General features: G+C 44.6%; 1 protein-coding gene across 5 annotated transcripts in view; it reads right to left on the minus strand.

Moving 5' to 3' along the window:
• RAPGEF2 (Rap guanine nucleotide exchange factor 2) overlaps positions 1–14,458 on the minus strand; it is a 239,202-nt gene that overhangs the window by 111,080 nt on the left and 113,664 nt on the right. Inside the window, exon 1 of one of the 5 annotated variants that reach the window (XM_066573577.1) lies at positions 1,459–1,941. The exons of the other annotated variants lie outside the window; for them this stretch is intronic. Coding sequence (XP_066429674.1) covers positions 1,459–1,493 — 35 coding nt within the window. The 5' untranslated portion in view covers positions 1,494–1,941. Of the gene's footprint in view, positions 1–1,458; positions 1,942–14,458 lie in introns of those variants that run through there. 5 annotated transcript variants of the gene reach the window in all.

Below are 14,458 nucleotides of genomic sequence, written 5' to 3' on the forward strand. Positions count from 1 at the left end.
CAGAAGGGGGTACAAAGAATGGCTAAGTTTCACTCAGGAACAAAATGAGTAGTTTTCACTTTCTGAAGATTACCTGCATGTAAGAGATTATTAGCACCTTCCACACACCTGAGACTGGCACTGCCCTGCCCTCCTTGCAGGGAACAAGACACAACAAGCAGTATGATTAAGGGGAGGCTGCGGAGCTCATAAAGAGTGATTCATACAGCAAATCCTTTCACCGACTGGCTGCAGAACTCGGCTTTCCCAATAGTTACACAAGCGCACATGCGACAGCGGATCCTGGACACCTGTGCAAGCATATTCTAAGATTGTTGGGTTCCAGGTCATGAAAAAAAAATTGTGAATAGCTTTGGCGGAAATAAATGTACATGACATTTAAGCATATATTTGGATTCCTCATCAAATTCTGGATCAGATACATACATCACATGCACCCTTGCCTATTTGATAATATCGACTTGGTTCCAAGATGGCGGCTTTCAAAATGGCCACCATGTTGAACACAGCCCCTGTCGAATTTGCCCCTCCCCATGGCAACATGCCACACCACAGGATGAAGTTCCTAACCACTGGTTTCCATATCTTTGGACCAATGGGATTTTTTGTAGGGCCAGTGGGATTCTTTCAATAAGTTTTTTGTGTGTTTTAACAACTTTTTTCATTGAAGAAATACCCAGAAAGGGCAAACCTTTTTCCTCCTCTTGCGGAAATCGCAATTCAATTCCTGAAGTGTGCAGGAAGAAGCGCTTTTCCAGAGCATGCAACGAACAGTATTTGCTGCGGACGCCGACCGTGGATTCTGCGATGCAAATCTGTTCATGTGCAGGCGGCCTTACTGTGAGAAAATAATTAACAAAGCATGAACAATTACAGCTAAAACAATAAGCTCCGTTCACACTGGGCAGACGATGCAGGACAATCTGCTCCATACTTGGATGTGGACTTCGCCTTTTCAATAGCAAGGATGAAATCTGCCCCCTTTCTGCAGCGGTAAAGCGTGCTGAGGATCTGAATATTTGAAAAAAAATAAAACTATCCATGCAAGTTTTTTCTGCAACATGTGAATTATGCTTTGAAAACCCCATTCATTTACATTGTGCTGCAGTTTGCTGTAGATTTCCATGTGAACCCTGCCTAGACGGACCCAAGGGTTGCAGACCCACAAAGTACATTAACTTTATTAAGTCCAGCGGTCAGATGTGAAAATTACTTTTGCAAATTCAGCATTAAAAATATCCCACTGCAGGAGACTGATATTTACCAAAAAGGCACAATTTTAAGACCTAGAAGCACATTAGACATTAAAGTAGTACAATACAACACAATGAGCTACATAAAAATCAATAGTCCATCACTGAGATGTATACACAATGATATACATTGCAGGGTTTACATGACAAACAGCTACCCACATTAAAAGGTAAAGAAGAGCTGGCGCGGTGCGAGTATACTCACCCGTGTATATGCTCGACTGCCACAGGGTATTTCATTAACTCCTAAAAAACTGTACAAATGAGGGGGCAAAAAAAAAAAAAAAAAAAAGTTTTCCACAATTTCAGCTTCCAACTTCTGCCAGCTCCAGAGAGTCTCCAGCTACATTATGAGGTCAGCAGCCAGTCCAGGATGGCGGTGGGTGTGCTACCCTAAAGTTTCACCAGACGAGTTCTCAAAGTTGTTGTCGGTTTTATAGAGAAAACCCGATCATTGAATGAGAACAAGAGGAAGTATCAGGCATCGGTTCCAAAGCAACTGGAAGAAAAATCTAATCCAAGCCCTTCCTTCATAGCTGTCCAAGCTAGATCCCAGAGAAGCAAGCATTGCAGGCAGAGCGGAGGGAAGCAGCGGCCAAGTCTCCCAGAGATGACGTATCCAGGAAGATGGAAGTGGTTACTTGCTTCTCCTTACTTTCTGCAGATAATGCCTGGCCTCTGGATTCCCACAGTGTGCGGGGCGGTGCAGCTGGTGTAGCACAGAAGCTCCTACTACTGGATGTGCTGTCACCGCTGCTCCCTCGCTCAGGGCCTCCCATCGCACATTCCTCTTCTGCACGTCAGCTACAGTCCGGAATGTCACTTCTCAGGCCTGGAATGTAAACTGCTTCATGGAATCTGTGCCCCCCAGCCCCCTCTACTCCTACCAGACAGCAGCCCCTCTCACCTGAGGCAGGGAGTCTTCACCCTCCTCTGTGCCCGTGTTATTTATGACCAGTGTGTGCCGCCACAATATAACAGCGCTGCCCACTAGAAATATAGGAGAATGGACGACCTTGTGACAAGCAGTGACCTTGTGGATGCAACTTGTTTAGATCTCGGGTCACACAGCATTTCCTTGGCCTTTTTAGGGAGTTTTTCCTTACTGACTTCCGTGGGGAAGACAAAAGAAGTCATTTAAGGAATAGAGTGTGGCTCCTGAGCTAGAACAGGTTATACCTCTTGTGGTCAACCTGCATGCAACTTGGAAGCCGTGCCCACGTTCCCTGGCACCTTGCAAGTGGGAGACGCAAGAGAAGAAAAGCGTTTTGCTCTTTCTCAGTACAAAGACTCATTGTATCCAAGTTTTCCAAAAAGGTACGCTCACTTGTAGCAGAAAATATGCAAAATCTTCCATCAAAACTGCATCAAAATCTGCACCATTGGTCTGGACTTTTTAATGCTCCTCTGTGGCAGATTACAACCTTTCAATTGAAATCTGCTGCCGATCCACATCAAAAACTGCAAAATTGGCACAAATAGTGTGGATCTTGACAGTTTTGTTTTTTTTAAACCCGTTTTGCTTCGGATTTTCTGCACTACTTTCCACTATGTGCGAACGTACCGTAAACATCATTTCCAAAGTCTTGTCAGTGGGAGCCCATGAGCTAAAACCAAGGGGCCCCCGGGCTCTACCATGTACAGCATGAGCGTTACACTCCCATATGGGAACATAGTTGTCATTTAGCTCAATACATACTGATCCCCGGGAAACTGCATGCCCTTCTGAATTAGCCCTCACGGCCGTATCGGTGATCTGCTTTTATCGTTTCTAAAACACCGGGTCTATGTGAATGGGGTCATACATATGACAAAGTCTTCCTGCATGGTACCGCGATGTGGGAAACAAATCGTGCCACGTTCTATCTTGCTGTGTGCCCTCGCATTGCAGCATCCATTGTTTTCAATGGGGCAGCCGGCGGCAACATCGTTCAGTCTCTGTATAAGCGAATACATGGACTGGCCGATTCTTGCTTGAACCATGCATTTGTCTGTCTAAACAGGCTGCCGGAGTGCGAAGGAGTTTGCTGTGCAGTCACTCATTGGAATGAGATTGGCTTATCTAAAAGGATCCCTTATAATACAGGGAGAGATAAGCTGGCACCTGGGCCATCCTGACATGGAACTCGGCACCTCTGTGTTTGACATTCCCTTCTTATCTGATCAACAAGAACAACATGCAGGGACCAGTCTAGCAACATAGTCAGGGCAATTGAATGGCTTAAATACTTTGGAGGACACTTCATCATGCATATGTCAACAGAATTATCTGTGCAAAAACACACAAATAGATGCACTATTGGCTTCCACCAACACCTATTGTGATCCCTATTTACTCTTCAGGGTCCCAGGACGGTTCCCTGCGGTGCCCCCATCAATGCACTCATGTACACAGAGGACAATTTAGGGAAATAATCTCCACAGTGCCATCAGTTTATAGATCTAAAAAGTCCTGAAAAATGTTACTATTTGAATTGCTATACAAAAAAGTGAAAAGAAAAAGAAAAAAAAAAATAGAATCCAAAGTGTAAAGTAGCATTTTGGACTCGGCTTTAGGTCGGAATCTGGGAACGGTTGCCATCTGAGGAAGTCATGAAAACTTTTCTGCTTTCCTCAAATAGTAATTTACGTTCCTGATACCGAAACCAAGAGCAGGGCCTAACGCACACCAAAAATGTACAAGTCTGTGAAAGTGCCTTAAAAAGAAACATTAAAAACAAAGCAACTTGGAATACACTTTTTTCTCCAATCCAAAAATCATATGAAACCCAACTCAAACACCGAGGACATGCTGAGGAAGGAAAACTGAAAATCAGTTGTGTCGCTCTCCGTACCTAGAGCCGAGCCCACTCCATATTAGCTCTCTGCACCCAATATGGTTATCCTTCTTAAGACTTGCTTCCTCTTTTGGATCTTCTCCTCCTCCGATGAGGCATGACACTACTGTAGTGTCACATGTGGCCTAGATATAACAGCCGAATCACATGAAGGGCCGGGCTGCTGCTCCTCACAAGATCAGCACATCCATCTTCCTGAAGAAAGCCTTTCCATAAGCGGCCTGGCCTCCGGTATTCGCGATCTGGGACACGAGACAGCTATGGTCTATCAGTAGGACATGTCATAAATGTCTGAGCCTTGGGATCTCCAGTGAGATAAGCATCCCATATTCACAATTATAAAGAACGAATCAAGTGGTTTCCTGCAGCAAGACAACCCCCAACGTCTGTTCCTCAGAGTCTGGTTATACAGGTCACGTCCGCTACCTTAAGGGTATGGTCACACCAGGCAGATCTGTTGCAGAAATGTCTGCAAAATGTCTCATTCATCTAAATGGACTTGTAAAATAATGAATGTGCTGGATGCCAAAACAGCCCCATTACTGCAACTAATTTGTAGACTAAACATTCGTACCCACTATGGGGATAGTTACTGAATATTAGGCTGCTTGTCCACGGGTGTTGCGGTATCCCTGACAGGCGGATCTCTGCTCCTGGACACGGGGCCGATGCTTTCCATAGCAATGCTATGGAAAGTTTCAGACTGTGATTCACCGGCGATTTACCACCAGCGGAATCACGCCCGTGGACAGGAGCCCTAAATCTTATCTTGCTTCTGTAAAACCATGGAGGGTGCAGGTGTTATGTTCAATGTGGATACGTCCATTTACGGAAGGCTAAGGCCTAACACACATCATAATTAGTATTGATGACAAAAAGCTTGACTATTGTTTTTCTAATTACCATTGTATATGGGAGCGTTCACATTTATTAGGGTCCCAGTGATTATCGCTCCTGTGCTTTCATTCATAGTGAACAGGCAGTCATTATAGTCATACATGAATGCCTGCCTGTTTACATAGGCCAATCATTTGATTTTTAGGTCTGCCTAAACTGGACAAACAATAAGTGGACAAGAATCATTCGTTATTCAGTTGCTGGCAGCGTTTCCACTGAATAATATCGTTCCGATTCACATGATACAGCAAAAATCTGACCGACAATCGCTTTGTAAGGCCTCCTTCCCACGAACGGATTTACGCCGCGTAAATTCACGGCAAAAATCCGCTGCGTTGCCCCCTGCTATTAGGTTCTATTGAACCTAATAGCACAATGCTCACGATGCAGAATTCCACCGCGGAATTTCGCACCGTGAAATCTCCCGTCCTCACCCGCGGCATGCTCTATTTGCCGCGGGTGTACGCGCTGACGGCTTCCATTGCAGTCAATGGAAGCCGTCCGTTCACGTTATTTCCCGCTGTAACACAGTGGAAGATAGCGTGAAAACGCTTTCCCGCCTACCGCAGCCGCGTCATATGACGCGGCCGGCGCGTCACGTGACACGGCCGGCCGCGTCATGTGACACGGTGGGCGTGTCACATGACGCGACGGCGGTGGGCGGGGAAGCGTCTTCACGCTATCTTCCGCTGGTAAGTATGGGGTCTCTGGGGGGCGCCGTGACGGGCTTCACTGCGGAATATTCCGCTGCGGAGCCCGTCACGCTCGTGTGAAGCCGGCCTAAAAGGGCCCTGAAATGTGATGGAAGACAGTTGCTAACAAGCAAAAATCTTTCTCTTCTACAGCTCGAGTTATCAGGGCGTTTCCCATCATCTGGAAGCAATACCATGAACATCTAATAGACTGCACCACCAGGAGATTCTTTACTACTTCCTAGAAAACTAGATTTGCATCCTGATTCCAGACTGGCATCTCTCCACTAGTCTACTGGAGGAGGAGAAGTTAGAACCCAATAATCCAATGGAGCTTCTATCTAAACGCCCCATACATATTAGTGTCCTCCAAACCTGACGATTTTGGCAGGACTGGCCGGACGGCTCTTACACATGTATCTTATGCCCCTTTTACACAAGCTAATTGTCGTTTGAAGGAGCGAGTGTCGTCCCCGCTAATTCGTTCGCAGTAGTTTGCGCTCGTGCAGAATGTTTAGACAGTCAGATCATCACTGAGAATCGTTCACTTCTCGCTCAGTACTTCACATTCTATGTACTCCAGTAACGAGAAATGAACCGCCGATGATTTTTATGCCGGCTGAAACACGAATGAAAAAGCGCATGATGCTCGTGTTTAGCCGTAACGATTATTGCGCACTTCTGTTCGTTTGAGCGAATTCTGAGTGACCTGTAAATGGGCCTTAACATACTGAAAGACTTGCAAATGGCCTAACGATAAATGTTATGCCTGCAGAAAATGGTAAGTGAACATATTATCCTTCGTCATTGAACAAGTACCGTTCCCTGTCGCATGATCCCATGATTTTAGGAGCGCTAGCAGTCCTGCGTACCCCAAGTTGCCCCACAGGTACCTGCTGTACTGCATGTAGTCTCTGAATATGTATTGTTCAGCACCAACAATAGGCACTAGGTGGTTACAGGAGTGCGAGGTAAATAGAAGTGATAAAAGGGCCCACCTGCACAGGGAACAATGAGAATGTAGGAGGGGGTTCTGTCAATAGAGCATTGGGTTAGCAGTAATTAGTTCACATAGGCACATGCATGCGATTAGGGTGGGGAGACGCACAAAGACAACCACACATTTATACTCTAATTCCACTTTTATGTGGATCATTAACAATGGAATTCATATGCACAAACATCTGGAGAAAATGCTCTATTCGCAACACAGTTATGGACTTTAACATTAGCCATGTAGTCCCAGTGTAAAAAAAAAGGATAAATTTAACATATACATTTTTTTGTTATTGGATATGGTTGAATGGAATAGCGCAGTCCCTATCATGTTTTATCTGTCATTGGCGCGCGTTTAGACTGAACAATTATTGTTCGCTTTTGCTCATTTTTTTTTTTTAGAATGGTCCCGTCTAAAAGCACAGAAGAACATGTGGTTGTCAGAGTGTAGCAAGAGCCAGCATGTTTATTTAGCAATACGGGACTACTACAATAAACATTCCAGCACGGCTGACTTCCTGCCACAGCAGTACAGAGGATTCTCCCTGGGATATGTCATGCACATGTTGTGCCTACATGGCCACCACATACCAGATTCATCAGCACAACTGCTGCCTGACAGCTGCTCATTATCAATTCTCATCTGTGTAGCAGCGTAGAGGGCAAGCAAGGCCGGGATCGCTCTCTACCGCCAAGGTCAAACTGCCGAAACCCTCAAAATACTATGACATGTAGAAAACCAGCGTGTGAGATTTGGATAACTTATGCTTATGACAGCACAATACCAGCAGCTGGAACCGGGGGTCAAAACTGCTTACAGGCTCCCTTTAAAAGGGCCGACTCAGTTACTCTTTAGGCCAGTAGGTCTCGTGACATGATGCGCAACAGTTTTCAGAGCTCCGAGTCGAGTCTGTAAGCATTTCTTACTAGCGGTGTCCGTAAAGAGGATATGTTCTGGTTAGGACCCTCCTGAAGATGTTCTTCCTAATCTGTTCTTAGTTCTCCGACACACTTCAGTCATGAGTCTGCCCTGAGGATTCTTCTATGCCCATGGTGACCTCTTCATAGCTAAGTGACAGGTCCATTGCTCATGGGGTCTCCTGCTGACTACTCTACAGTTTACAGCCAAAGCCCCCTTTACCCTCCGCTGCCAGTCTCTGCATGTCTTCTCCTCTGATCTCCAAGAATCCAGCTTCCAGCATGCCCCCCTCCCCTTTCCATTCAATTCATGGAGTCCCACAGCGGCTCCTTTTCTTCTTGCTCTGTAACGAGTGACTGGGAGAGTTTATTACTCTAGTGTCCTCCTGTGTTTGTGATCTTTGCCGAGTAGACGGATACTAAAGCATTGCTAAAATGTTAGCATGAGATCTATTAACAGCTTGTACCGCCACATAATGTTAGAGGGGATCAGTCAGCTCCCAGAACGTGGGTTTTACTAAGTACTTCTATTCGCCATGGAATAAGTTCTAGAGAAACTTTTCTTAGAGCTCCGATCCGCTGTTATTCCTATTATTGATAGCTTATTACGTATCTCCTTGTCCCTGACATAGTCTGACAGTGTCAGCACTGACTGGACACAACCCAACTGGTGACACACAGATGTCACTTCATTCATAACCCTCTAGGGGTAATAAAAGGAAAGGCACAAAGTAGAGATCTAAGAAAAGAGGTTCCAGAACAGTCATACTATGGGGAAAACTACCGTATTTACCATAAAACATGTCAAGAGCGGTGTCAGGTCCTCTGTGAAGCAGGAGCGGCTGCATATTTACATCCACGTCCCCGCTGTCTCCATTGCCATTTTACATGTAGAACGGTAACGCTTACATACAGAACCCAGCGGTAGTCAGCAGTCACCACTGTCAATGGCTGACGTCATATTTGATTGAAGACCACCCACATGACTAGTGTCGGGTCCCACATGTTACAGGAGTGGGTGAACAGGGTGGTGGTGATGGGGTTACAAGTTATTGCAGCCTGTCCCGCTCGTCATGGTGGGACCTCTTTGAAAAGGGTTTTCTTGTTAAGGCATGTAAAGCTTGATGATTGTATGGTAAAATGTATGCAACCCTCTAATATCGTGTACGCATTTCCTACTTATTACACAAGTTCCACTAGCAGTCCGTGAATGAAATAATTCCTGTTTACACTAAGAAGCCATCAAGTCCAGAATGTGTTAAATCATACCTCAAGTTTCACAACTATTACAGTGCGGGACTTAATGACTTTGCAATATAATAGTTCTCCTAAATCATTATATTAATAGTATATCGCTGTATAGCCAGCCAAGGTCTGTGCCATCACCGGTACCTAACTAGGCAGCATCCTGCTCTGTCTGCAAGGCTACCAACTCCAGAGCAGGAACCAAAGCCATAGTGATCTCCTGGTGCTGCACCCCACCCTGGAAATGGGAGCCCTGCACACAGAGCTGGATGCAGACTAAGTGCAGACCATGTTGGTCCACGGGGCGGTTATACAACAAAATACTCCAATACAAAAACTATATACAGCAATCCTGTACAACAGCCTCAGGATACAATACTGCCAACATACAATGGTCTTTCTAGGAAGGCTGTAAAACCAGACTGCCCATACAATAGCACAGACAGTCTGAATCTGTGACATGTGCTCTCCGCTGGAAAAGCTAGCCAATCAGCCTGGATATTTCACTGATAAAAACGCATTACTGAGACGTGCATGTAGCAGCGCCTCTCTGGAATACAGAGCGGTACTACAAGTCCTGTAATGCCCTTTACTTGAAATCAAAAATCCCGCCTCCAGGAATCACTGGCTCTGATTTGTTGTCGAGCGCCGCAGTTCAGCCAATCACTACAGCACTCAATGAGCCAATCACAGCCATTGCATTGAATGTCTGTGATTGGTTCATTGAGCGCTGCAGTGATTTTTGACCAGGAAGCGCTGGCTGAAGACTACAAACAAGTGCCATGGAGCTTCGGAAGATGCGCGGCGGATGGACAGCGCCTGTTAGGTAATGTTTTGTGGTTTTTATTTTCTTTTTAATGCACCCAGGGCTTATTTTCAGCATCGCCCCAAGAAACGGCAGCGATATCGTACAGAACACAACTGCGATATTGCTGCTATTTTCTCGCCATCGCCCGTGTGAAAGAGGCCTTAAGTGTACAAGAGCGCTGTCCTGTAATAAGCTGCACAGCAGTCTGGAGGCTTGTTACGGCTTTCACCGGGTCCGACGTCAGTGCAAAGAAGCTATGAAGTTACTTACTGTAATGTCTGGAAGGCTCCCGAAATAGAGGGAGATCTTTCAGACAAGACAATCCTCAGCCAGCTGGGGGTCTGGAAGGAGCCTGGAAGATCACAGACAGATAATACGTTCCTATGGGCTCCTTCACATCACAGTATTTGTATAAGCCAAAACCAGGAGTGGGTCCAAAATACGGAGGTGGTGCAATGCTTTCCATTATCATTTTTCTCCATTTCCGTTGCATTCCTATTTCCGGCATACAAAATACTGCTGTGGCCACAACAGACGGGTACAGCATGGGAATAACGGGGGAAATGTGTCTTTTGTGGTTTCCCCTTTAAAGACAAACACTGTCAGATGGGTAATAGTATAATTCTAACAGACCATATTGAGATAGGACCACTTTCTCCATGAACCTACTTCTCGAAGACGACAACTCTGGATATACATTTTTTTTTAACAATATAGCTGTATTTCAAACGGTTTCCTAAAAAATGACTCTTTTTCTTGCTCTAAATCCATAATCTATTAATCCAGCCCTCTACCTGGGATGAGAAGCCCTGATTTTATCCCATTAACACATGCTTAGTACACGGCTATTCTCTATAAAACAAACATTCATAGCTGGTACCTTTGTAGGGTTCTTGCATAATGATCATCATGTGGAAATTACAAGGCTACAGGCATGCGTAATAATGTAAATTATCTGCTAGAAAAGCCTGGGCACGTGCAATTATACAGGATTATACAAGTATGCGGATCTCTTCCACATCTAGTTAATGTATGTATGGCCTGGATTACAATGCAAGCGTATGTACTTAGGCCGGCTCACACGAGTGGTAGACCGCAGCATGTTACTGCAGTGTGAGCTGTATATGGCAGCAATTTTTGACTGCGCATGACAGCGTATCTCACGCATGCCGTCATGCGCAGGCTTCCTGGTTTCATTTATTTATCTCCCACTCTGCCACTTAACGACATTGCATATAAACGCCACACATGCGCATGTAATTACGTATATACAGCGTTTAGTATGCACCCATAGAGAACAATGGGGCTGCATCGTGCAGAATACGTGGAAAAATAGAACAAAAAATGCTAGTGTGAGTAGGACAGTATTTGAACTGCCCCGATGTACCACATAATACGCAATTCAAAAACTCCAGTGTCCGCCTGGCCTATGGCAGATCTGTTTCTGCAAACAGACCAGACAAAAAAGTGCCATACTTCATTAGATGCCATATCATGGAGGTATTGAGATACTATGGAGCATTGCTTCTATGGAAGAACCTAAGGAAGGCACATAGAGAGCCCAGAGCTCCGTAATACAGAACTGAGGGGACTCCATGTGCCCCATTACAAAATCCTAAGGACAATCGATCCACCAATGGATATTTATTTATATTAAAGTGGATGCCCCCGATCACTAGAACAGAACGGAGCGGTGGTCAAGTAAATGTCCTGCCGTTCCAGTCAATGTCAATCAGGTTGATGGAAGCTCATTAGTTTCTCCAGGCCTATAGACTTTGAAGAGGAGTGACACCAAGCAGGGGGGGAGCCGGCTCTAGTATCAGTGGGGGTTCCCAGTGATCAGACATTTATCACCTATCCGGTACATAGATCATTTCCATTACTGGTCAACCCCTTTAAAGCAGAATATTCTGAGGCTGTCGTAACATGCATGTTAAGTTCCCATTTTGCCATTGGTTTGGTGAATAAGCCAGGAAATGTCCTGACTAAGGCCTGGCTTGCTTGTGCATCAGCGTATTTCAGCTGTGCAAATATACCATTTGCGCAATCAAAATACACTTTCTTCCAAGTATTCCACCTGCTCTGGTGCTCATTTGTGTACAATTGCACAAAGTATAGAAAAAAAGAACAAAAATCACATCGATTGTGGGTTACGCAAAGCGAATATGCTTGTTTTCTGTGTATGTCGTGCGCATACCGACAAGTCTATGGATTTCAATGAGCTCTTGCAGTGCACAAATAAAAATGAAATAGGTCATACAACCCCTTTAACCCTTTCCAATCCACTGTCTGACGTCTTCCTACATTTTGATTGAAGCTTGTACAGCTCCAATGTCAGAAGATGTCCGACAGGGTATTCTTACCATCTATTGCCAGCCACTCCACTGTCAGAGCCTCTCTGGCTCGCACACACACTGGCTTTAGCCAGCAGATGGCACCATTGTATAACAGCAAAAAGAGAAAACCTTTTAGGAAACCCTGAATGCACAATTGAATTAGAAAGGGTTAATCCCTTAACACCAAAAAGCATACGTTTACGTCCTGGGTGTGCAACGTTCATATAGAGCGGGTTCGCAAACTGATCCCACTACATACAAGGGAAGTGACAAATGTCTGATAAACACCCACCTGCATCGGCTGCGATTATTAACCCTCGATCCTTGTTTAGGGGTCCTAAATGCTTCCCCTGAAAGGAGATCGTTGGGTGCCGTCTGGTTGCCACGGCAGCCAGGGCCTTCAGAAGGCCCCTATGGCTGCAATTAATAAATGCCTGTGAAGATGTGCCTATGGCATGGCTGCATAGACTGCCTGTCAAAATGCAGTATAATGCAATACTGTGGTATTTGGGGAAAAAAATAAGTAAAAGTTTAAGTCCCCCTTTTCCCATACTAAAAATAAATGCATATTTAGTATCGCCAAGTCCATAAAAGTTTAATCCATCAACAACACATTTATCCTACACGGTGAATGCCATTCGAAACAAAAAATGCTAGAATTGCACATTTTTGGTCACCGTTTTAAGAAAAAATGTAATAAAAAGTGATCAAAAAGTCACATGGACTTTAAAAAAGTTAGTAATAGAAACTACAGGACGTCCCGTAAAAAAAATAAATGAGCCTTCGCACAACTATACGGACGAAAAAATAAAAGTCATTGCTATCAGAAGATGGCAGAAAATAAATATCTTTAGGGAAAAATAAAATTATAAGTAGTACAGCAGAGGTAAAAAAAATTATCAACTTTATTCTGTGGGACAGCACAATTAGTGTTATTTTTGCCATACGTACACCATAGAAACAAGACCTCCACAAAGATGGCGGAATCTTGGGGTTTTTTTATGTTTTCCAGTAAATTATGTAATACTATTAAAAAATACAACTCGCCCCACAAAAAAACAAGCCCCCCTGTAGCTATGCAGACGGAAAATAAGAAAGTCATGATTTTTAGACAGTGAAGCAAAAAAAGGGGCAGGAGGGAGGCATGTTCTTAAGGGGGTAACACTTTCTAGTGACGGAGATTTGTCTGGTGCCCCCAAACCATGCATTGTTGGTACTAGTGACTGCTGGGTTTTGCTGGCAATTTGTAGTTCGTGCCTTCGAAATAACAGACAGGATATCAGACTAAGCAAAGCTGAGATAAACGGCAAATGCCGCTTTAAATGCCTCATCTTTCTGACCTTCAGCAAGTTCACATTGGCGTGCAATGAATCAAGTTCCTCTGGGAAGTGATTCATGTTACCTAGGCAGATTGCTGGTGATTCACATACTAGAAGGAGGGAGCGCTACTTACACCACCCAGAAAAACCTCGATAAGGAAGGGCTTTCAAGAAGCTGGAGGAGCGCACGTACTTCACAGGCACACAAGGCAGAAAGTTACAAAAAAGTTACAAAAACAAAAGGAAATGGGCTCCCATTAATAACGCATCTTACAATTCATAGTCCTCTTGTATTTGGGCAGGAAACTACTTCCCCATGCAAAGTTACTTGACTTATCGGACAAAACTCGCAAGGACAAGAAGAGACAAGACAGATATGTTGTATATCATCAGCACAGTCTGACCCGGCTCACCAATAAGTCCCGATCCACTCTTCAGTGATGTGTCTTTAAACACATTTATTACTGCCACCCTGACCGAGAGGTGCGGCATATGCCACTTATCACACAGCACACTTCTGGTTAAGGAATAAGCTGCAAGGGTTCAGATGCCGCCAGGTGGGACCCACCATTGTTTCCTGGCACTGGTCTCTCTAGAAAGCCTGACAAATGACTTGCACGGAGTGCGATGCTGAAGCTCTGCCCACTTATTCCAACACTGAGGCACGTGTTCCAAAAAGTTTACAAGAGTCATCTCTGGCCCCAGCAGTTGCAGCTGGGGGTCAACTGTCAAAAGACGGCCGGCACCAACTGCATAAAGAGTGACTGTCTCCCAGCAGACACTGGAAATGTACCGTAGATGTTCAGAAGGGGGGGAAAAAAGCTCCGCTTATTAGGTATAGACCTGACCAGGCTACACAAGGAACTAATTGGACAGATTACGGAGCGTGAAAAGTGAACAGTATTTAAAGGGGTATTGAGCTTTTTTATTTTTATTTTGTATTGCTGACTGACAGGTCCTCAATAGATGATCAACAGGAACCTGTTGATCAGCTGTTTCCCAGGAATACCCCTTTAAGAAGAAGGCAAGCTTTTTCCTCTATTCGTGCAAAAATTTTTTTTTACAAGAATTACTAATGTATATTCTTCCCAATATAGTAATATCCCATAAGGCCACATCAAAGAGAAAATAGAGTTATGGCTGCTGAAATCCTAACT

The sequence above is a fragment of the Eleutherodactylus coqui genome, chromosome 7 (assembly GCF_035609145.1).
Source record: "Eleutherodactylus coqui strain aEleCoq1 chromosome 7, aEleCoq1.hap1, whole genome shotgun sequence".
Lineage (NCBI taxonomy): Eukaryota > Metazoa > Chordata > Amphibia > Anura > Eleutherodactylidae > Eleutherodactylus > Eleutherodactylus coqui.